Genomic DNA, 24,964 nt, shown 5'->3' with positions numbered 1-24,964 from the left:
AACCCCAGCTTTCCATCCTTCTGCTGGTGACACCAACAGACGTCCGAACAGCACAGGGTGGCCCCTCTGTCCATAACCTTAATCCACTGAAGAAGGTGACTACAGGCAGACAGAGCAGAGGATGACGTCCTCAGCTGCCACCATAGGATCTGCTCCCAAATATTCACTTAGCATTCACCTCATAGCTGATGAGCTCAGGTTTGCTGGCAGCTATGCTCCCGAGCGTCAGCTACAGCTGGAGACCATCCACTACCTCCTACAGGCCTTTGAGACTGGTGCAAAGAAAGCACCTTCAAGAGAGCTCCTCCAGCCTGCTAAGCGCAATGGGAAAGGCCGCACACCTTAAACAGGTCTGAGCTTCCAAGGGGGGCATCCAGGCCAAGTGCCATTGAATCACAGGCCTCCTCTATCTAGGAGGCAGCAAGGCTTGAAAAGAAATGAAGTGAGGAAAAACATAATAATAAAGGAAAAGAAAAATAAAACCTGCCTTGCCCCAGGCAAATATTTCACCTTGGTTAGCTTTTGGAGATTGATTTGTGTTCTTTATACTTTATTACAGCCAGTAACGTATGCACATTTAAGTCACAGAGGATTTTTCATTTAAGAAAATTCCTTCAGATGTGTTCTTTAAGAAATGTCTAGCACTAGAAAGCAGATATGTCACCAATCTTAGCCACAATCTCAAGTGAAAGGAAGGTAAAGGCAGTGTAAATATTTGTTAAGAGTCCAGGGCACAGCCCACAGCAGCAGTGGAGCACATGGGCTGCAGCAACAACAGGAGGAGTCTTTTACAGACAGTAATTTGTCCGCAGACATTAAGATAATGCAATACCATCTCTGTGGGCAAAGAGAATTTGGTCAATAACACACTGCAAACTATGGGACAGCTTTAACTGCACGTCATGTGTGCCCGTCACAAGTACCACACAGGCAGCTAGTCTGAAGGGACAGCACGCCTAATTCTGTGCCAGCATCTAAAAACCTGTTAATTTATGATAGATTTATTAGAGCAGCCTCAGCCACAGAAAAAACTTCTAATGATCTGTCCTCATTACAAAGCTCCTTGTGGAACCTTGTTCCTCCCAGTCTGTCATCCAGAGTCTCGTGGGGGTCTGTGCAAATTCAGGCTCCCTACCCTGCTGAGCCAAAGCAGATCCACAGCCTTGCTCCTAACTGAGCACAGTCAAATAATAAACCCTTTCCAGGACAGAAGCCAAATGGAGGCTGCAATGCTGACCTACAGACCCGGAAATCAGAGCAGCTATGGCAATATACTGCCCAAAGACCCCCAAAATCTAGTAACGTCTGTTTTCTCCAAACAATGCCAGAAACGGGGATTAACTCATAAGGCATTTTATAGAAAACAATTTCAGATGCTGAAAGGTTAATTTCATGTAGCTGCTGATTAGATCTGTTCCCTCTCATGTAACAAGAGCTGTAGGACAGGACGCTGAAAAGGTTGTACAGCCTTATTCTGGGGATGTATCCACTTTCTCCTGCAGGATGCAACTTCTGCCCTGCCAGAAATCCTGACCTAAATTCTCTTCTGAGTGGCACTAGTACAAGCCCAGAATAACACTGCTCAGTAACAGAACAGTAAAGAGGGGAACGTGACATGTGTGTGTGTCTGTCTGTCCGTCTCAGCAGACCAACAGAAATGGAACTGACCAGAGATTTCATTTCATTCCCTTTGTTTTTTGGAGTTTGTTTTTAGTAACTGCCAGATTCAGGTATTTGGGTTCAACAGCATAAAAGCTAAGGGAGGTGGAAGGAATTAAAGCACATCCATGTGCACCCACTTGTTTATTCAGGCTTCAGTTAAAAAAAGCAAACTGATCAAATTACCTTTTTTTTTCTTTTTTCTGTCCTTTCCATATTACCACTCTAATTTCCAAACTCCTGCCCTCAACTTCCACTCTGAGCTGCTTATCCTCGTCCCAGTCACCCATACAATACAGCCTGCCTGCCATTCAGCCTTTTGCAGACACAAAGGAATGCAAAGATTCGCTTTCTAATAGAAAACAGCCTTTAAAAGCTATCTTGACAATATGACTTCCTTACATAAGCTGGCAGACACCCGACCTCATGTATTCTGCTGCTGCCACCGACAAGAGAGACCTTCAGACACAGCACAATCCTCTCTTAAAAGGACAGCAAGAAAAAGACCTTTCACTGCCCTGATCACGTAGAGCCAGGATGAGAGTCAGCTGTGATGCAAACATTAATTTGTGTTTAAGCAAGACGGGCCCATAGCGTATGGGGTGAGGAAAGATTTTTCTGCAAGGCAGCGTGACCTTTCCTGAGGACATCTGCAGCCTCGCTGGCCACGTGAGAGGAGTAGCTGCTGCAAAGAAGCTCCAGTGTCATTAGCGAGTCTGGAATGCAGCACAACCGGTGCCTACGTCAGTGAACACCCGGCTGGAAAAAACGCTCTCACTCGTTTAAACTGATAGATGGACTTATGATAGAGCCTGGGCAGAAATCCCATGCAAACTTTTCTGTAAGTACCTCTGATACAAAGGAGGAGTATTTAAAGAATAGCACTAAAACTTTTTATCTTGCTGGGCTATTCCTGACAGGGTTACACTCAGAGGACGCTTTAAGTCGATTTGTGCCAACTCTAAGAAAACAAGACACCAAAAATCATTTACATTGGTGTTTTTATCCTAGCTAACGTTAGCTCCGTTCTGTGTAAATGCTTCTAAAGATTTTACATTACCTTGGGCTCTCCAAAAAACCCACACAGAAAAACACAAAAACAACAGCAATCAAAATCCTTTTAATCCACTCTGCGCTACATCACACAAGGCCACAACAGGGGATTTTTGTCTGTAGGAATACAAATACTCATCGATGAGACAGCTCTGGGTCCTGCTCTGAATACTACCCAAACATAGAACAAGACGGTCTTTGCCTGAAGAGTTTTCACAGTCTCAATACACAAGACTTGGTGGAAAAAAACAACACTATTGCTGGGAGCAGCCTCAGTCACACCACAGATCTGCCACATGAAGAGCCCCCTTCTCTGCCATGTCTCTCTGCACTGTAGGAAGCTACAATATAGAACTGCTTGCTACCATTCTTTATGAATCATCTCCAAATTACTGATCCTCCATAACCATGAGGCTGTGTGACAGCAAGGGGGGAAAGCATCCAGTTACGATTCTGCTGAGACTCGCAGGAGGACTGACTCCATTGCATTTCACATCCAGGCAATTGAATTCAGCCTGCAAGTTGTGCGCACAGGCTCTGCAGGAGACCACTTCTGCGCTCCCTCCTCAAAGACTTGCTAACTCAGGCAGACAATTCACTTGGAAGCGAGCCTCCAGATGAGCCTCTCCTCGCTGCAGCTGCAGAGCTGCAGCCACGTGGCCCTGGGCGCTGAGCTCCTACCTCCCAGCAATAGACACGGTGCTCTCCCCACCTCCGCATCGCCAGCTGAAAGCAACCCCATCCATTTGCCTCTCAGCCCCCAAGGCACTTTTTTTTTCCTAAAGGCTCCAAACCGTGGCTCACAAACCATTTGAGTGGGCTCCGGTGACAGAAGTGTGACACAGAGCTGGTGGGGAGGCAGTGCTGGATAATCCACCCCCTGCCACAGCACGGTGGGCAGCCAGCCCGTGCCACTCAGGCTGGCGTGCCTGTGCCCAGCCTCTCCACCCCATGTGCCAGCCCCAGGAGCTCCCAGGAGCTATTTCCCCCCTGCCTGCAGCAGCCCCCACCGCCTTCCCCTGCCATCCACCTCTCCCGGCCCCATGAACGTTTCAGACATCTCTGGCCTACTTTCATCAAGCTGACAGCTCCCCAGCTCTGAGCACCTCTGAGTCACTCAGCCTGCTCGCCTTGTTCCAGCTCCTACACCTCAGAATGCAACGGGGGCTTTACAGGCAACACGATTGACACAGCAGGGAGCCGAAGTCTGCAGGGAGGTAACCGTGATGATTACTGCTTATCTGCAAGTGTACCAGATGCACTGAACTAAAAAGTGACCACAGAAGCAACAGCAGGAGGGAGAGGCTGAGGAGACTGCCCAGGTTGCCTCGTTCAGTCCCCACTGACACCACCATCTAATGACAGGGGTGGAGAGGGCAGCAGAGCTGCAGGAAGGCTCAGGGACAAATAAACCAGAGGGGAGAATGATACAGAGCAGAAAGGAGAAGAAACTGGGCATTGGAACAAGGCTGCAAGTCTTGTGACATGGGAGTGAGATTTGGGAGGACTCCTGCAAAAAGCACCAGATGCATTTTTAACACCTGCCACTCCAGAGTTTGGGAAGAAGCAACACGGCATCGGAAGACAAGCCTGTGCCTCAGAAATCCAGTTTTATGCAACAAGATTCCCTCACAGGGAGTAAAGCACTTTACTTCCTACAGTTGACCTCAAACCTCTCGAAGTCACCTCTGCCATATCTGCGTGACTTTCCAAGCCCTCCTTGAAGGTTCATCTCCATTTCCTCCTTTCACTTCCCTACTGTCTGGGCTACTCAAGCATTTTTACATAGGCTGAAATGCCTCCCCCAGCAAGGCTCTTGCTTCCTCCTGCCAAGCTCAGAGCCCAGCCAGCACTCCGTACCCGCAGTGCCACAAAAAGGGACCCCCAGGAGCAGAGCCCCAGTACCACACGTGGCACGGTGCTGCACAAACGGAGCATGCACAATCAGGCTGAACTTAATGGTCAGAAAGCAAGCTCAACTCACGCTCTGATCCTGCGGTAACTACCAGCAATGGGAGGACACGCCGGTCAGCAGGATCAGCCAGTGCAGTTGAGATTACACGCTGAGGTTTTGTTTTCAAACTTTGCTCAGTTGTGGCAGGGGCTCTTTAAGGACCTAATCTCCATGTGATTGTTCCCAGCGCCAGCCGTGCCCCTGCGGATAATAAGGATTTAGGAACCCCCGTCACATAGAGGCTGCGCTCTCAGGCAGGCTAACTGCAACCCTCCTGTGGCTGCACTGCCCTGGCCGAATCCTGACCCCAGCAAAAGCAGATGGGTACTTCACGTGCTCTCTCTGCAGCCCCTCGATGCAGTGGGGCCATGCAGGCAGGGCAGAGCTGTTTTCTCTCCATAAGCACACAGATCTGACCACAGCAGCTACCTGCTCATTCAAAGCAGAAGCAAGGAGACAAATAGAGTTAAAGTATCACCATCTGGCCTAAGGGCGTAAACCCTCATCAGAGCCTGGTGTATGTACTGCTGGGCAGGGACAAGGGCACCACTACCACAACCCAGCTGATCCCCAAACTCCTGTCTGTCATGGTTTACTTTGACACCTAGTTTAGAAGAGACCAGCTAGAAGCAAACGCTGTGTTAATGTAGTGCCCAGGTAAGCCTGCCTCTAGTTGATCCGTTTAAAAGACACTGCTTCGCTGAGGAGCCGGGAGGATGAGAGCTGCCTTTTCCCTCAAACCTTCCTGCCTAGCAGTGATGCACACCAGCCCTCTCCAGCCATCACAGTGGCAGCTAAGCCTTGCTAACCCCAAATGGGGATTCAACTCTCCAGCTGGGCTCAAAGAAGGTTCAGGAGGCTCAAGTCGTAATGTTTCTAAACCTGAGCTACTTTTCCCTTCTCTCTGCTATGAGATGATCCAATTCCCCCATGCACTGAGGAGCAGCACTTGCTGACATGGAGAGGCTGTGCCTAGAAAAGGAAGACTTGATCCATGCAGACCCACCCAGAGGGAGTGCTGGGGACAGAGGCATGACAAAACTCAGTGCACACCACTAACCAGTTAGCAGGGAACCAGGCAATGCCTCTGATATACTAATTCTCTAGGACCAGCTAGCTAAACTGATCCTGGGCTCCCATTCTTGGGACTGTTACTGTAAGCAGAATTTGTCTCCACTTTTTAAGGGTGCTTTCTTTGCGAGCTCACCTCAGCCAAGGGTCACAGCAGGCAGTGTCCCCACAGCAGTTGTGCAGGGCTGGGCAGTGGGTGTTTCTGTCTCCTCTGCAGCCACATTAAAGCATGCAGAAGTGGCCTGTTTCGTGTATTCACATTCTACTCCCGCAAGAGAAAAGCTTGTCCCCTAGAGCACAGGCTGCCACCTTGCAAACAAGGTCAGACACCGACCTCCTCCCCCACTGTCAATGACCTTATTAGCACTGATCATGGTTCTAATAATATCCCACGTTGTAAGCGGGCCATCTGCTATAACATTTCGCTACAAACTTTGGGAATTGCAAGTGTGCTCGGTTTGAGTACGCTCATTTCTCAGCAAGCCCATTTTCTCCTTCAGGAGTATGTACCTTCCCCACGGTTTTATCTAAATGCTACAGAAAGGCACTTCTGGATCCCAGCTTTCCAGCTTGGAGCTCAAGCATAACACAGGAAACAGCACAGAGCCACACCAAGGTGCTGGCTTCAGACAGAAGCAAAAATACACCTAGAGGTTAAAATCCAGCAGTCCAGAATCACAGCCTCCAACTCTTCTGATGGCGGGGACAGAGTAACCAAGTCACTGAAAGCCAACACCAAGGCCAGACACTGAGCAGATGTTCAGAGAGTCAGATGTCAGAAGTGCCAAGGCTCCCGTGAGCACAGATCACCACTCCTTTTGTGCCATGTACTTTATGTCGCATGGACAGTAAAAATATTTTACCACCTTAACACGTTAGATAGAGTTAAGCAGAATGTTTCCCCTTCTGTTCCAGGAGAGAGGGCTTTCAGTAACAGGCAGTCTTGTTTTCAGAACTAACCACATTTGATAGCTATTCATTTAGACAGAGTCAGGTTTTGAAATGCTTACTCAGTCAGGACATCTAAGACACCCAGGGTCTCGTTACTACAGTAGCTCAACTCCACTCAGTCTAAGGCATTTTCTTTGTACTGCTTCTGAGAGGTCAAGAAGTGCAATTAGGCACGGAGACTGGCATTGCAACACTTTTAAGGCAGGCTGCATCACAGCAAGACTTCGAATGCTGTTTTTCCAAATCCTTGTTTTTTCCTTTAATCAAAAGGCCATCGTTTGACACAGTAGGAGAGACTAAATGGGACAAGTGGTCACTGCATGGTTCTCTGCAGTTTTAAGAATAACATTAATAAGCCATAAAGAAAACTGTGCTTGTATGGGGGCAACATTCACCCAAGTGCCTCAAATTCATTTATTTTAATACCAGCTTAACAATATTTATAGGGGCAGGTTTTCAAAGAGCTCAGCTCCTCACTTGGAAATCTAACCACTTATTTAAATGTTCTGTGGGAGATGTCAGACTATGGGCTCTCCAGAAAACCTGGCACATCTTGTTTGTATTTGTTTGAAAGCTTCCAAACATCTCAATTACATAAATGCACATTACTGCACCCTCTTTCAGATGAGTGAACCAAGCAGCAGAATGCAATTGTCAGCAAAGGGATTACATCAAACTGATGCTACACTACTGAAGAAATCCACCAACTCCATGTGCTCGTTCAGTGCCATTCTCCTTGAAGGAATCTTCCACCCTCTTCCCTGCAGCCAGCTTCATCAGGCTAATGCAATCAAGAGAAATAGCTGGGTAGATTTGCTGACGAAGCAGCAAGGTGGGACACCATGCCCAAGCGTGGCTCCACATTTACAAGGATCCCATTTGCCCCAACCCCCACTAGGGTAGGGACTTGCAGGTTTGAGACATCTATGTGAATCCCAGCATCAGCTATTGTTACAGATCAGGGCTAGACGAAGGAAGGCTTGAACTTCCTTCCCCATGTGGATCCAGCGATGCTGCAGGTTACATTACATTGGACACCGAGATGCCAGAGCTCACTTTAGGCACAACCAACCCCTCTGCACTCCCTTGGCCAGCTCCTGGCTCTGACTCACAGACACACAAGGGTAAATGTAAAAGCTGCTAGAACTTGCCAGCTAGGTTTTAGAGCCCCATCTCACTCCTTTCAGTGCAGAGACAACCCCTGGGGCTTGCCAAGCACGGCATTGCATTTGCACTGGGTCACAGGCACTGAGCTTGTGCTTGCACATCCGAGCAGAGCTGGCAGGACTGTGAGCATGTGTGAAGAAAGCTCTCCTGAACTGGAAAACCAAAGGTAAGAGAGGAAACTACAGGCAGTTCTTCCCCTTGGATAAGGGCTGATAAGGGCTGATAAGGGCTTTCCCTCTCTCAAAACCTGATTCAACAGCTCACTTCAGCACAAGGAGTTCTTCGCTTTCCACAGTAATTCTAAACTGCTTAAAGTCAGACTTAAGTATTTCACATAACTGGAACGTCAGTCTGGAGGGCTTTGCCCTTAAAAAAGGGAAGTAAGACTCAGGAGCAGGAGATGGCATGCCATGGCCCATGCAACACTGCAATATGCCCATAAAAGGTTTCAAAATGTATGTGCTTAAGCGGACGCCGTAACTCAGAAGGGTTTAGAGTCACATCCCAAAAGAATTTCTCTCCTGCTTTTTTAGGCAACTGTGAGCAGCAGTCAGCACTTTACCATCATCTTCCCAACCAGAAAACCAAGGTTACTCTTGGCTGATATTAATAATGTAAATGCTGCTGGCTTTATCCTTTTGGGATAGTGGTTTGCTCACGCCACGGGGACAAGATCGGGACATTTTGAACTGCAGACAGCAGCAGAGGCCCTGCATTGCCAGGGCTGGCTGATGAGGAGAGGAGAGGTTGGCAGGAAAATCCTGCTGTTGAATTTGCTTGGCCTGTCTCCCCTAAGAGGCTGGCCTCCAAAGTGTGGTCTCAAAACAAGTTTGTGGCCACAGCTCTGCTATCCAACGCGTTCTAGGGAAAATGCAAACATATCTGAGAAACTCTCCCAAGGAAAACTTAGAAAAAAAAATCACGTACCTAAAAGAAAACTACAGAGGTCTTGTGTGGCTTCTTGCACCAAGACCACCTCAGGGGCCCAGCCCTCAAGTGCAAGTCTGCACTCACACCTCTGCCAGACTCTCTGAACCTGACCCAAGGACACCACACGTGAGAGCAGCACCACAAATTCAGGCAACTGTACACTGCCATACACAGATCTGCTCAGCATCTCCCTGACGAGTTAAATCCCAGCATAACACCAAGCTTGCCAAGCACCCACTACAAAGCACATGAATTCCTGGGAAAGCAAGCACCCAAAATCTACCCTCCACAGGTATAAGAGTCTGAGGCCATTCAGGCCAATTTGGCATACCGGGACCAACACTTTCAGGAAGAAGTCACCCCAACCTTATCAGTTAAGAAAGTATGAATCTCCAGGAATCCCCAAGAAGCCTTCTACACTGGGATGGGGTCTCACTTCTCAGTTTCCATCAGAGCTACTTGATGCTCCCAATATTTCCTCGGCTCTTCTAGCAATGAGCTAAGAAGGGAACACTGCTCCAGCGTAGCACCAAAACTAGACTACGCACAAGGAAATCTATGGACATCTTGTCTTTGTCATGTTATCCTTGAACAACACCAGGTTTTTACAAGCCACATATCCTTGGAAACATAAAGGCCAAGATAAAGCATTCCCTGCTGAGGCTGCTCAGCTGCAGAAAGACCCAGTGGAGATAAGGACAGGGCTAACCCCTTCTCCCTCTACAGTATGCCTCAAAATCACCTGCTTGCTATAAAGCACAGAAAAGAGATTCCTGCCAAAGGCTCTGCCTTACATCTTTGCAAATAGCTGCAATGAATAATACCTTCCTGCCCCTTGCTGTCTGTTACTGTTCTGCAGAGTCAGCAGGTAACACAGGTCTGTTTCCAGTTGCTTTAAGTTCCCCATCCAGCACCTTAACAAAAAGCTGGGACCAAGGGGATTTCATCTCAGATGTTCAACCTATGACAGAGCAGCAAGAGGACAGCTCAAGACAGCATCCTTTTAAACCACCAAAGCCAGATTCACCAGCACACACCTGTCAGGTTCTGCTGTCAAAACCAAAGTGGTACTTCACACAGAAGTGACTATTTTGAGAGAAATACATTCACAACAGTTCCTATAAATAAAAACTTAGTCTAAATACATTTCTCCCTTTTCCAGATATTTGATTCACTAGAAAAAAAATAAACTTAAAGCGTGCCATAAGACTTGCAATCATCCAGACGAGACACTGACTGTCAACAGCGTGCTGCTGCAAATATGTCTTATCATCAAAAGCTGCCACTATGCAGGTAAGTGACTTAACTGATGGGAAGGAAAGGTTTCTCACAAAGGTAACTTGGCTTAAAGTTGTTCACCTGACTTATTTGCACCTTCATTATGTTGAGCTCAGATATAGTCAGGGTCTCTCCAAAAATATCTCTATGGCTTTGTTTTCTTTCTTCCTCTGTAAGAGTGTAACCATATGCTAAGTTTAGTGGGTGTTTTCAGTTGTTTGCCAGTTTGTAGTTTATTTAAGTTGAAAAGATTTGACTGCAAATCAGTAACAATCAGAAATAGTTCTGATGAAGTCGGCAAAAAACAAGTACCAATCAGCATGAAACCTGTAAGGAACAACCTCAGGTACTCCAGTGTCAGGCCTAAACACAGTCAGCTTTTCAGGTTGCTGTGGGACTTTGCATACGATTACCAGATAGTGACCTCTTTTAGAGAACAGAGGATTTAAATAAAACTACATTACTGATTTTATGCATGTTCACAGATAACTTCTCTTTAGAACTTCATTGAAACACCCAGTAGCTTTATGAGTATTTTTAAATCTGATCTCCTAAAGTCAAAATTCATAACCCTAAAATTTTCACCACACAGTCTTTTGTCTTTTGAAGTGCTCTTCAAAACTTTAATTTGCATATGGAAACACCTATTTATAAAGCAAATTCAAACAAAATTAAAAAAAAAAAAGAAAAACAACACAAAGTTAGGCTTGTATTTTTTTAAACCATGAGGTCACGATACAGATACCCAAACTATGAGCAATATAAATTAAAGCTTCTTTGAACACCTGGCGTGTATTACCCACATATTCTTTAAATACCTCCTCACTGTCTACTAATGCTCTCTCTATCAGCTTACTGCTTATCAATTTGTGTTTCAAGTGAACTTTTTTTTTTTCTTTTTCTTCCTGACATCCTTAGAAACTGAAGAATACAACTAACAATTTGCTGGCCAGTGAATTAAGAATCAGACAGACTCATACCGCGGCTGCCTGATCCCATCTGAATAGGAAGGTTAATGACTCTATGAGCACTCGCAGACAGCCCACCACAGTGCCACGACAAGCCTTTGTAGGAATTGCCATGAGCCAGCAAACCATGTCCTGACCCTTATAAAAAACACCAGCTATGCATGGGCCAGGGCATACTGAGCCTGGGAGAAAAGCTGATGAATGAACACAAAGGGCATCTCAGTTTACAGCGATGACAGTACAGTCTTCTCCTTTGCTCAAATGTTATTTTCTACTTTATAGCTTCTTAAACAAACGTTCCTTAGTGAAACATAACGGACTTCACACCACCTCACCAACTAGCAGCTGGGGGGGGAGGTGGCGGCAAGGTCTTCCCTCTGGAAAAGGATGAGCTGATGGCATTGTTCTGAAATGAGCCTGCTGTTGTCTGTACTGACATCCCTGCACGTGAAGGGCACCTCACAAAGACCACATCTTTCTTCTTCAGTGACACTGTTAAGTGATGTCTGAGTGTCCTCGTGAGACCTGCCCAGGGGGTACTGCAGGGCTTTGGCCACTGCCCACCTGCCTCTGTGGTCCCCTCTGGAACAGGGCTGGCATGGCTGCAGCTGGACTGGGTACCCCTGAGCTGCCCCTCACCAAGCAGGGCAGACTTGTCCTTCCATTCAGGCAAACTAATAACACTGTTCCTAAAGACTAATGAGGGGGGGAAGCATGAGTAGAGAGTGAGAGATCTCTTGGCATCTCATTCAAATCTGTGAACAGCTTTCTCACAGGAACTATTTTTAAATTTCGTATCAATCTGCTTGAGAAAGGTTCCTTCTGTTGCCTACAAATGTGCAAACTCCCCCTTCGAAGAACCACAGTTCCAGGACAAGATCCAGCCCTGCACTTACAACCTAATCAAGACCCAAATATTTCGTGACCAAAGCTTTTCACAACTACACATCACTCCTACGGAGTGTATGCTGGTGCATCCCACCGCAGAATCGATGAAGCCCCTGCATTACCTCACCAAGAGTCCTTTTTTTTTTTTTTTTTACGTGCTTACAGGTAGCACACCCTCACATGTGAGCCAACAGACACCAAAGCATTCTGACTACTTCTGGAAGCACTGCTGCTCTTACCACTGTGACAGAAGCAGAACTGCTGTGCGAGGCTGGGGAAGGAAAAAATAAAAAAGGTGCAGCAAGCGCATAGATGCTGTGCGTGACCTGACCAGTGAGGTGAAACCATTGTATGCTGGGTTATCAGAAGTTCCTGTATGAACGCATTGTTCAGGCTTAAGAGGTCTGTGAGAAAAAACAAGCAACGGCACTACACAATGGATGCAGATAAGCAACCTCTGAACAAAGCCCTGGGCGACTGCAAGACAACGGGAAAACTTATTAGCAGCAAGCATCTTATATCCTGTCTCCAATAAAGCAACACAGATGTTCGGCTAATGCAGGGCGTGAAAAGATGAAAAGAGCACTAAGCAGTCATAAAGCCCTCCGCCGGAGAGGAGAGGGTTGGTGTTTAACAGCTGTCAGAGGGGAAGAGCAATTGAGCACACAAAGATGTGCACAGGACGGGCAGGGAAAACCTCCCTGTAACAGGTCTGAGAATGCAACAGCATTAACAGGGGGACCTCAGTACAACGCTGGGCCAAGCCTAGGGTGGGCTGGAGGACTGAAAACCTCCTCCCCAGCAAGCAGCAGCATGGTGAAAGACAAAGATGAACTTCCACACATCGCAGCCACTGACAGAGAATAGTTATGCACCCAGACAGCAGAGGTGGTTACAGCTCTGGATGCGTGCGTAACGCTGCCCTTGCCACCGGTAAGGGAGGCCACTGTTATGACCACAAGCCCCTCGATACCATTGCAAACAGGGCTGGAGCTGGGCTCGCAAGGCCCAAGAACAGAAAGGCTATTGTTCGGGTGGTTAGTCACCAGGGCGGTTATCTCCGCTGGGAAATGTGCGGTGTGCGCTCACACATCCACCTACCCACCCTTGTTAGCCTGCCACGACGGCTGGGAAAGCAGGGTTGGGAGCTGCACCCTTCAGGGGATGGCAGAACCAGGCTCTGCCCAACAAGGGCACCTGGACCCACGGGGTTACACAGAGGAGCTGTGGGGCTGGGGAAGGAAGGGCTGTGGCTCACTCCTTGGGTGAGGAGAGGGGTGCAGAACTAGCCCCCCCCAACCCCTGGCCACGTGCTGAACAGTCTGCTCTCCGCCAGCTGTAATTCCTGGGAGGCAGAGCTGCTGGCCCTCCGCAGGGCTATCGGAAGCCTGAAAAATCTGGAAAACCTGTTCCCATGAAAATTCAGGCCACATAACTAGCACATATTGGGCATCTGCTACTGTGTCAGGAGAAAACTGCAATGAGAACATTATTAACAGCCAGTTACAGAGGAAACAAGCTGAGCTGTAGAGACATACCAAGACCATACCAATAGAGCCAATACTTTTTTTTTTTTTCTTTTTTCTTTTTCCCCTTTTTCAACATGGTGTTCCCCATCACATTCCTCAGTGCTGATGCGGGAGAAGTGCATGCTCTTGCCAGCAGCAGGGATTTGAACCTGTGCTGTGAATACATGTGTCCTGCACATCCCACGGCCTGAGCTGTGCAGAGGAAGAGGAAGGCCCAGCACAGAGAGCCTGGGCACGTTACAAACACTGTGCTGCAACCAGGGCACGCGGGGAATCGTCACGCACTGGGCACTGCTGTCAGAGTAGCTCAGTGCCAAGAGGGGTGGCTGCGCAGTGGATGCCCCCCTCAGAAAGCTGCAAGCATTGGGCAGGTGCTGCAAAAGACATGGTAATCTTACATGGCATTACAGCACTCCTTTCAGTTCACAAATGAATGCTATAAAACGTAAACATATTAATCTCTTCATTCAAAATATCTGCACTGCCACTGGCTACAATTCAAGAAGTTTCAAGGGCATAAAGAACATTACTTCCCCCCCCTCTGATAAAGAATATTTCTGTCTCTTACTGTCAGCAGGCCAGCAATGTAAATGAACATTTGAAAGTCACTGTACAACTAAGTCATTGTATACGCTCAGATTAAAAAGAGCAAAACCAAATGCAAATAGGAAGCTTGAACTTCTTGGTAAAAGGGAACAGAAGTGAAAATATGAAGAAGCCACAAACAGTAATAAAATGGGTAAGCCCATGTTAGACCAGATCCAGTCCTGGTCTGAACCTGCACATACATAATTCCACCAGTTCTGTTAGTCATTGTGCTCATAAAAATAAACCCAAAGCTTTTCAAGCAACAGTTGAAGTTCAAGTGAAAACTTTTCAGCTTATAAAATTTACCAGATTCCTTTTAGATATTCAAACAGGTTAATTACTCAAATCAAAACATTAAACACAATGTCAAGAGTTCTCGAAAGCAATCACTTATCCATGACATCTCAAGGTTTTTATCATCCTAGTTAAAACACCTTTGAGGGGCCCCACTTTCAGGAGAGAGGGAAAAAAAAAAGTTCCTTTCCAGAGACCTCCAGTGAAGTGACCCAGAGATGCTCACGTCCCCTGTCAACCCACCCTAACTCAGAATCTGAGTATTTCAGAAGTTTTGAAAGTTACCCCTGGAACTCTGACAGCAACAAGCAACCAAGAACCATTTACTCCCTGCAAAATTGACTTTACAAAGATGATCACTAGCAAAAAGGTTCAGCTCTAACTTAGACAATACTAGCGGAACAATTGTGTTTTTATATCCCTTGCAGAATGCATTTTCCCAACAACCATTTTTTCCCTGTGAACACCACTCTCCAAATATTTTGCCTGTTCCTCATCTACAGGACAGTGGTAGAGTGCAACTGCAACTCCGTCTCCAGGAAATACACATAAAGCTGATTCATTATCTTAAAATGCTGCTTTTATTTCTGCTCATTAAAAGCACATTTCAGATCCCTGCACTGAATACATAGCCAATGTGCTCTGGACACAAATTAAAGCACTGGGTTTCAGTTCTCTACTTTTCTCATTTCAGTTGCATTTGCTGCCCACATGAATTCTCCATTTTAGTGAGAGCTGTATCAGACCTGAGGTAGAAATCAGAAAATGCTCTGGATAAAATCCTCTTTTTCTTTCTCTCTCCCCCTGTGATCTCTGACACTTCATGCAATTGCACCTGATGTCAGACTCAATCAAAACAGAACTGCTGCAGAGTCTCCCCCCCATCACTTATTTCTACTATCACTATGATTTCTAAACAAAAAGCTGTCTGAAACTTTCAATTTTTGAATGAGACTGAACAAAGGAAAAGCAGACTCCTGCCTAACCTAGATTTTGGGAGTTACATCCCACACCAACAGCAACCTCTCCGCAGAAACGGAACAAAAACCAGTTGTTCTGTATATCTCATACCCCAGCACGCCGAGTGATTCAGAAGAGAAGGAAAGCAAGTGAGCTTAGGTAATGCATGTGTTAGACAGTCCTCACCTTTAGGGAGTCAAAGCAGGCAATAACTCGACCATTTTCCACATGGCAACTCCGTGACGGGTGGGCGAACTTGCACTCTGCATCAGACCGAGAACAAGTACCTCTCTGAAACTCTCGACACACTTCTAATGTCAGCCATTTTGTATCACGAACCAGGGAAACGTTTACAGCCATATTAAAAACAAAAATTAAAATGCAAGCAATCACACCCTTCTTTAGGGCAATATTTACTGCTGATCTTTTTTTTCTTTTTTTTTAAAAAAAGGGTAAAAAAGTGAATTCAAGTTAAATGTGAAGAAATAACTAACTTGTTGCTTTGGTAGAACTCCTATTCATCAGCACTTAGGTTTTCATTTAAGTCAAATCGTGTTTGTTTAAACAAGAATTAAACATAAAGCCAATCATAAAATAGAAATCTTATCAGAATAACTGAAAATCAAATTAGAGGCCAGCTCCTAAAAGTGCAATTGTAGAAGTTAAAATATAAGTGTTATATTTTGTGCCACTGCCTAAGTTACTTGAAAATAACTGGCAGACTTTCAAAAGAATTCTGTGCTCTCCAGTTAATGGTTTCAATTATTCTTGCAAAAAGCATATGCTGCTGGCAGCACTTCAGTTTGTGGAATGGTCTCGGTCCTTAGGGGGAAAACTTTTTTTTTTCCTTCTTTTTCTTGCTTCTAAAAATTACGGTTCACGAGCATCAAAACAAGCAGAAGGATGTTAGATTTTTTTTTTTCCTTTTTTAAAATATTTGCTACATACTCGGGGAAGAAAAATGGCTGAGCAAACTGTGTGTAAATGGGGAGCAAAAAAAAAAAAAAAAAAAAAAAAGGAAGAGGATGGATGAGTTGCCGTCAGGGTATGAACTGCAAGCAACGCCAAATTAAAAAGAAAGGGGGGCAAAGGGGGAAGAGAGAGGCAGCCCTAGACAGAAATCCAAGCAGCGGTGGCTTCAGGAAAGGCACTTTTCAGCAACCTGCAGGAAAAAGAGAAATAGAATCAGCTACAACAAGACAATCGCCCCCTTTCCGAACTCGAGCTGTGAGCAGCAGCCGTACTCGCTGGAGAGGGGCTCCCCAGACACTGACAGTGCGGCACAGTGCAGTCAGCCATTGTAGATAAAAAGGGCATTTCCCACATGAAGCTGCGCATGGTAGGAGGAAGCAACCAATTGGATTTACTGTTGCAGCAGAAGGGCTGGGCAGCCACCCAATAAAAGAGAATGTTTCACATCGATCTCTTCTGGCAGACGTTCATTTTTGTGCCCACTGCACAGAAAATGCCTCGCTCTGACGCCGCCGGCCTCCGGCACTACCGGGGACGCAGCTCGGCGTCGGGCATTGGGCACCGCCGGCTGCTGCCAGCCCCGCTGTGCCACCACCCGCACACCCACACACCCACCCAGAGACCCCACTGGGCACCCCACACCCCGACACCCGTGGCTGCGACCCCACAACTGCCTGCGAGCCTCCGCCAGCAGGCAGCCGGCCGGGAGCGGCACCAGCGGGCAGCCCTTCCAGACAAAGGAGGGGTATTTCGCTGTTGGGTCTTTCTTGATATGTGTATTTTTTCCATTAATCTTCCCCCCTCCTTCCCCCTTCTGTAGGAAGCGTGCTGGCAGGAAGAGCAGCCGGTGGCTCTCTTGTATACAAAGCAGAAGGAGCTGCCACAGCTCAGCCCTCCAACTGCTCTAAGGTGTTGTGCTTAACCCGTTGCTGGCTGCAGCAGCGGTCTGGGATGTCACCTGAGCAGAAACTACCGATTCACAAATTTGGAACCTGCAAAAACACATAGCAAACCTGACAGGGAAACCTGAGCCACATGCAAGGGGAAAATATTAACTCGTTGCTCACAGCCATGCTTTTCTGTGAGACTAAAGACAACTCTAATTACTCCAGTCCCAGCAACTTGCAAGCAATTCCCAGAACATCTCTGTTCAGGGTGTCCTTGCCATCCATTAAAATGTTAAGCCATCCTTAGAGTTTTCCATTCTCATATTTCATGTACCGACGCCATCTGATAGGACTGGGCTGTTTCTGAGTCCCCCAAATCCAGCCCTTTATCATTCTAACGTGCTGCCGTTCCCTCTTGCAGACACTTAATGGGTGCAGCATGTTGCTCGTGTGACTGCTATTAAGACTTCAAACTTCTGCACAAGAGCCTTCAACTACAAGAAAAGGAAGCTTAAATTCCTCTTATTATTGGTGTGTTATTGCAATTACGCTGATTGGTAACTGAAACCTACTGGAGCTGGAACAGTCAAACAATGCTACCAAGGAAGGAGTGTGGGAAGATGCTGTCATCAGCTGCAGGGGGTGGGGCAGGGAGGCTGTTTGATTCATGGATTGAATTATTTCACATTAAAAACAACATTTGCTAAACCTATATTACAAGTATTTTCTAGGCTAATTGAAGCCAAGTTCATAACAGAAACTGCCCAGATTTCTGCGTTCAGGATGGCACCTTCAGCACAAAGATTCAGCGAACCCATGCTTCTGGAAAGACCTCTGCATTTTTGCACATCAGGTGGGGAACAGACTGCAAAGATCAGATTTGCTAGGCATGTTTTAAACTTCAAAGCAAAAGAAAAAAAAAAAAAAAAACATATCTAGCCACGCTCATGTCTTCTGGGTTTCGTAAGAAACAGAGATGCTCTCAATCAATTATGATTTTGCGAGTGGGGCAAATCTATACATGAATCCCACTTGCTGATTTCTGGGCTCCCAGTTCAAATGAGCTCAGTATGCAGGAAAAGCTGCGCAGAAACCTTTCTGCAGAGAGCTAGGGACAGGCTGGGTGCAGCTCTTCAAAACGAGCTAGAACAGGTCAAATATGGGTGGGGATTAGAAGGAATGCTCTCAGGAGCTGTTCTGAGCAGACTGAAATCTTGTGGATGAGCTGCCTATTCTGCACCTTCACACTCCTGGAGAAGTGAGGGTCTGAACTTCACACAGCTACAGCCAGGTGTACAGGCAGCAGAGCAACTGCCACTTCCCAGCCCTTTCACCTTGAGAAATCCCTAAGACCACAACAAAGGAAACGTTCATCTTGCTGTCGCCTGCCCATGTAGCTCAGGAACACACGTGTGCACCCACGGGCTTCACAGGCACTCGCATGCAGTAAGCTGTTCTGAGAATCCTCCCGACGAAGAGAAGCACGTTAATGGAAGGTAAGTCACGTGAATCCCAGGAAACGCTGAGCTACAGAGACCAAAACACTCAGATACACGTGACACGACTGATGTTTTCTCTTAAAACCATTATGAAAAAAAAAAAAACTATGAAGAAACATTTGTTGATGTTCTACTGATAGAAACAGAAAGGGGACCCCTGCCCCACGCCCTGCAGAAGAGCACAGTGGTGTGCTCAACAGGCCAGAGCAGGACACAATGAATACTCGGTGCCACAGGAACCACCCACCTCTCTGCAGGCGGGCAGGCTACCATCCCAGACCCTAGCACAAAGGCTCCTGTACTGGGGGAGTTAAATAAATTATGTTAATACCAGGGCATCAGTTTTGCTGCCTGCTTGACAAAGGGCAAAGCACAGGCGAGGCGCACGCTGCCCCAGCTCGCTCGCTTGTTATGGGCTCAGGAGAGCGCACACGCTTCACTCCGAGCACACCGACAGGCTGACGGGAAAGGAGAGAGCTGAAGCCTGTACTTAAGTGCTTTGCTGAATTGGGGCCTAAATAAATGAATCTGGTCCCCAGGTTTATTGAGGCCGGGAGAGGAGCAAGCGCAGACAGAAGTCATCGTGTTCAGGCTTATGTGACTGCAGCCCAGAGGAGTACGAGCTAGGATTTTCTGCAAGTCAACAAATACAGTTCTGTCAATGTTTGGATTATTGCAAATTCCCTCTCCATGTGGCCACGGGGAAAGCCTAAAACGTGTGCTTTCTAGGCTGACATCACACAGAGGCTTCGTAACACCGCAGTGAGACTCCGTGCAGACTGCCAGAAGATAAAAACATCTGACAGAAACCCACCCCTGATGCTCTAAAGTTTCACTTCTCTGCGTTTCAACTCCTGGCAGCAAACAATTGCAACCATTCTCACCACGATACATCTCTACAACTCCGCATTACCCTGTTTTTGGAATTGGCATTTTAGTCACTTTGTTCTCCCACTTACTTCAAACAGGAGGAATAAAAGCATCCATGCCAAAACCAACATAACAAGGTTACAAAGTAGCTCCACAAAACACTGGTTTCGTTAGCTTGCAGGAAATACAACAAAGGGTAGGTGCTGCCTTTTGAACCCTTCCCAGCGCTGCTGCTCAGCAAGCCAGATTTGTCTGGCAGGGCTCAGCTCCTTCACTACCAGATGGACTGATCTAGTTGCAACTGCAGCAGCAGCAAAACTGAAAAAAAAAAAAAAAAAAAAAAAAAAAAAAGCAGCAAAAGAGAGAAAGTCCAGTGTTTTTTTTATCCCTTTAAGGAAACAATAACCCTAAAGCCCCTGCTCCAGGGCCTCTTGCTGGGCCAGGCGCTAATTGCCTGAAATGAAGCAGGACAGGGGCTTGCTCCAGGCATCAGACCCAGTCCTGCAGCTACCGAAGGGACCAGGACAAGGGCAGTGTCATGAGCGAAGGTCACGGCAGAGCTTGCCTGTGGCAGGACCGAGATGCCCTCGCTGCTTGAGGTAACGTAAGGACAAGTGTATTCACTGAACCGTTGAATTCCTCCTGCTTTCCATGAAACCGATCCCCTTCCACTGCCACCCCCCATGGATGTCAGCTCATGAGCATGCTTCCTGACAGCCAAGTTCAGAGATGGTAATTTATGTGACAGGGGGGATTCAAGCAGCTTCCATGTATAAATGATGCTATTTAAGGAGCTGGGTCAGTCATGTCCCCCCCCCTTTTTTCTGTGTGTTTGTTTTTTTTTTGTTTGTTTGTTTTGTTTGTTTTGTTTGTTTTTCTCCTTCAGAAATACAAAAATGACTCAGTAAAAGCAGCAAGGTGGGGTTGCATGTTAATGGTTCCTCAACAATTTCCAGGTCATGACTGCTCAGCTGAGAAGCAGAAGTGCTTTCATCCAAGCTGACAGTCCTAGTGAGGGAGAACGGCAGCTATCTCCCTTCAGCTGAAGGGAGCCAGGGCAGACAGTGAGGGGGCACTGGAGCTTTCTCAAAGCCAAGCTCCAGCGATGCTCTTTCTTTGCTGCAGCCAGCACTCTCCATGCTCCTTTCCTCAACATGAGCCTCCAGCACTTCCCGGAGGAATGAAGGACACATTCCCATGAGTCTGAGCTCGGCTCTGTACTGCCAGACAGCAGCACACTTCATGCAGTTTTGCAAGTCGTTGGTCTGAGCTTTCAGTGACAAGCCAGCCTGGATGGGTAAATACCTTGTTTCACTGCAGCAATAAACTCTGCTCTTCAGCCAGCAAAACTTTTTTTTTTTTTCCTATGGCTTTTTCCTCAAAGAACGAAATTCATCTGACAGCACAAATGACAGCATCACTCTTCATTCCTTGCACCTATAGATGGTTCTGTAACCTCGGTGTTTCACTGCGCTCTGATGGGTGCAGAAAAGCTTAGTGCACCCACTCCTCCCTCCTTGGATAAGCCGGGATGGTGAAACCCCTCCTTCACAGACTGAAGTGACACAATTTCAGTGACAAAAAATATCTTCCAAATAAACGCTGTGTTCCTGGAAATACTGCATGGCAAAGAGAAACAGGAACAATAAAAATAGCACATTGAACTATTTTGTTCTGAAAGAGAAACAAAGGCCTTCAGAACACTGCTACCATCCACCAGCATTTTTTGCATACCCACAGAAAACCAAGCCTGAGCATCTTCCCCAGTTCTTTCTTTCTCCTCCACTTTCCCAGCAGTAATAAAGAAGGACATGGGAAGCTGCATCTTGATCTTCAGAGGAACCAAGAAGGCACAGCCAAAGACAAGATTTTGCTGGGGAGTGCTGCACTGGTACATTTACTGGCAGTCATGCGTGACAAAAGGTAAACCACATTTGTAGGGAGCTTTCACAGTCAGTGAGGGGAAAAACAAAAAATCACGTATCTTCATTCAGGACCTACCAAGCCAGGAATACGATGGCATTAGTTCAGTTCTCTGACATCAGAGAAATTCAGTTTGAGCATCACAAGAGCCCATGGCAAGTGAGGCACTGTCATGACTAGATCACAGAGCAGCTCTGCTTCTCTTGGGAGTGGTTCACAAGTGGAACTGGCAAGGTTGTACCACAGAAATAACCCCCGTAAGATCAAGGATCACGGATCCTCCACTACTGAAGTCCAGATTAGCAGGGCTCTTACCCTAAATCACATAAAAATCAGCAGCATTCAAGTTGCTGTAGACTCAAATTCCTGTGCCAGTGCCAGCAGCGTGTAGGCAGTGGGCCGGGTGCCACCCCCAGGCCCGCACACTCCATGTGCTAGGAACAGAGGGATCTGTGCAAGCGGCCGGCTTCCCGACAGCTCTGCTCCTTGCCTCTGCACCTAACGGGCTGCAGGATACAGCCTGAAGAAAGTCCGTGTATTTGCTGCCACCTGCAAGAGGTATTTTTTTTACTTTCAAATAAGAAAATACTCTATTTATCACTCTGGCTCTTATACTTTAAAGCAAACACTTTAGGAGCTCAGTAGACACTTTGAATATTTCCTTTGTGAACAGTCTGTACCTGGACACTTTCTCCCTCAGGGAACAGTTTACTTAATTTAAGGTAGACCTTCATAGCTAGTAAAAAAGACAAAAAAAGACATTTTTCCTTCTACGAGTTAAACAGAAAGAGCAGATTCTCTACTGTGGCCACGCATGGAAAGTTTCTGTTCAAGGCCTAATTGCAGATGTAGGGGGCCATGAATCACCAAGGATCACACTGTGTGCCCAAGAGTCAGCTTCAGCCCTCATTGCTGTCTGTTCAGAAAAGGACAGACAAACCCAGAAACCACACACTCAAATAAAACACCCCCAACGCTGCTGCAACACAAAAGCCTCACCGACAGGATACAAACCAAGGACAGAAGTGGCTGTGCACAAAAGCCGGATGCTTGGGCATGTAAATACCACACTCAAAGAGCCACTAACGACTCAGCCCTGTTGCCCCACACTCACTCATGTCTATGGCTTGGAGTAACTTTACAAAGTGTGGGTTCCCAAGTCATGACCTCTGTGGAAAGAGCAGCATGAGGAAAATCGTTCCGCTCCTCAGCAGCTGCAGTTGCACATATTGCATCCCATGTCTTGGAAAGCTTGCCAAGAAGCACCTTGCTAAAGGATTTATGGCACCCCAGAAGACAGACGTGATGCTCTGCAGGGACAACAGTGCTTTGTGCTGGTGTCCTCCGGAAAATGGATCATCCATCACTCGCCTCTGGATGCTACACGCTGCTTATAATGGCTCTGGCATGACCTAGGCACTTCTCTTACTGGGAGAAGGAAAAAAAAATCCCACGAGATAAAATAAAGCACTGTGAGGGAGGGAAGTGCTTCAGTGCAGAGAAAAAATATAAATAAACTTTGGGAACTTTATCCTCCATTACACACATGCAATTCTTCACATTTAAAACCTGCAGCAAACAATCACAGGAAAAATAATTGCCAGATCTAATGAAACATTTGGGAAAAAATTGTTTCTGAAATCTATCATTCTTCCCTGTGGAGCTCCTACTCCCTCAGCCACCTGAAATCCTCATACTCTGTTTTTCTTCATCACCAACCTCCACCACCTCCTGTCCAGTTCAAGTTCAAAGAACACCTCTCCCCTTTGCACCTGCAGGACTAGCTCTTCTCCTAAATGCTTCCACGGGCAAAAGGCTTACAGCTACTTGCCACTATCTGCTGGGAAATTCTAAGACAAAAAGGTATTACAAACGTATTATGGTTTAAGGATCCATTTTATTTGTTTACCTCTGAACAAAGTGAGAAAAGCTACTATACTGGACCCGCACGTGTGCCTAGCAGAACAAATGCCTTTCCATAGGGTGTTTCAGGGCAGTGTGTGGTACAGTGGTTCAAAGGAAACTTCTCCCTGCTTTGCTGAACAGATTTATTGTTAGAATTAACAACCCCACCGCCACAGTCATCTCTGTTCTTTCGGGCTTTTGATTTCCTACTATCAGCTTATTTGGGACCAGTTGGAGGACAGGACTGTGGTGCTCTCTGCTATGAGTGATGGAGACCGCCTGCACCCCGAGGTGAGGTATGGGTGTTCCCGAGGGATGCTCTGCTGAGCATGCAGTGAAGCAGGAGCATTGCTCAAGCATTGTTCCAGCACATGGGAGGCAGCTTCCCGGGACCAGGGAGTATGTTAGAGCAAGGTGGTTAACCCAAAAGCAGCATTTCCTCTGTTGCACAGAAACAGCTGTGATGCTGCTGTGAACTGGTGCTAAAATCCCCTTCGCTGCCAGCACTGCTAGGAAGGGGTTAGGACCACAATTACACTATCTGCAAACACAAAAAAAGAGAGGGAAAAAAAAAAAGTTGGCAGGGATCTCTGGAGGTCAGCTAATCCACACCCCAGCTCAAAGCACAGCCAGCTTCAGAGGTAGATGCTTCCATCTCCAAGCACAAAGAGAGATGTCTCACACAAAGAGAGCTCAATTGAGTCAAACAGATTTACAGAGGAGACAGGAAAGGCCAAGGCTCATTAAGGCTTGTTCCCCACCACGTAATCATAAGAAATAGGATCAAGCAGATGTATCCCACAATCTATCTGATTATCCTGCTCAGTGCTCAAGAAACCCCCAAGGTCCTTGCCAATCAGCTAAGTGTCCGCGCGTGTTTGGGCAGGCCGACAGGGACATGGCTGAGGGGAAGGAATAGGAAACCCTTCACTGAATTGCCCTTTGTGGGATTCTGCTGGCACAACAGTGACCTATGAGCCTTTCCTAAGCTTCGAGCGTGGCCGTAGCCCTTGAGACAGACGATATATGCCACCAAACAGCAGAAGTACTGAAATCTGAGGCCTGTTCGGTCATTCACAGCGCTGCACAGAAGGCCTTGAGCTTCAGGAAGGTAGCAGCCTTACTGCACGGGGCAGGCTCAGCAGGTCTGGTGCTCCATGGGTGCCTCTGCCCACGTGCACGTCCTTGCACCTCAAACATCCTCACTGCTCCCCTCTAATCTAGGGGATGGCCTGCTGAGCACCAGCACCATGCTCCCCAGCACAGCCACCAAATCTCCTCCCCAGCCTCAGAAGACGGCCACGGGGAACAACAACTTGCACACCTGCAACACCGAGGGTCCTGCAGGAGTGAGATGAGGCCTCCTCACAAGAAAGAGCTGAGGAAAAATGCTGCAGGGTCAGCACAGTTATAGCTATGACCAGCCCACTCTGGACTTGCCAATTATGCAAAGCCTGGTGCTCCAGGAGATGGATTTTCTCCAAGAAGCAAGCCATCACCTCCAGGGGAGTAACAGGGAGGCATTTCCCTTTCAGGTCTCACGCCACATCTCCTCAAAGTAAATGTGCTCTTACACGCACACACCCCCGTCGGTTCACACAGTAACACATTAGTTCTG

At 47.0% G+C, this 24,964-nt stretch overlaps 1 protein-coding gene and 1 long non-coding RNA gene across 9 annotated transcripts in view; one reads left to right on the top strand and one right to left on the bottom strand.

Annotated features, from left to right (window-relative positions):
• Positions 1-24,964, bottom strand: part of MBNL3 (muscleblind like splicing regulator 3) — a 107,399-nt gene that overhangs the window by 57,060 nt on the left and 25,375 nt on the right. For 4 of the 8 annotated variants that reach the window (XM_084534431.1, XM_084534433.1, XM_084534434.1 and 1 more), the window contains exon 2: positions 15,477-16,452. The exons of 2 other annotated variants lie outside the window; for them this stretch is intronic. In XM_084534431.1, the coding sequence (XP_084390557.1) occupies positions 15,477-15,650 (174 nt within the window). In that variant the 5' untranslated portion in view covers positions 15,651-16,452. Of the gene's footprint in view, positions 1-15,476; positions 16,453-16,534; positions 16,597-24,964 lie in introns of those variants that run through there. 2 more of the 8 variants (XM_084534432.1, XM_084534435.1) reach the window with 1 other exon arrangement.
• Positions 16,760-17,861, top strand: LOC311444230. The gene is made up of 2 exons (XR_014697761.1): positions 16,760-17,007; positions 17,571-17,861. It is a non-coding gene; the product is annotated as an uncharacterized lncRNA (long non-coding RNA).

The sequence above is a fragment of the Aythya ferina genome, assembly GCF_964211825.1.
Source record: "Aythya ferina genome assembly, chromosome: 13".
Taxonomy (NCBI): Eukaryota; Metazoa; Chordata; class Aves; order Anseriformes; family Anatidae; genus Aythya; species Aythya ferina.
The sequence above is the reverse complement of the archived record's forward strand: the minus strand, read 5'-3'. Positions and strand labels throughout refer to the sequence as shown.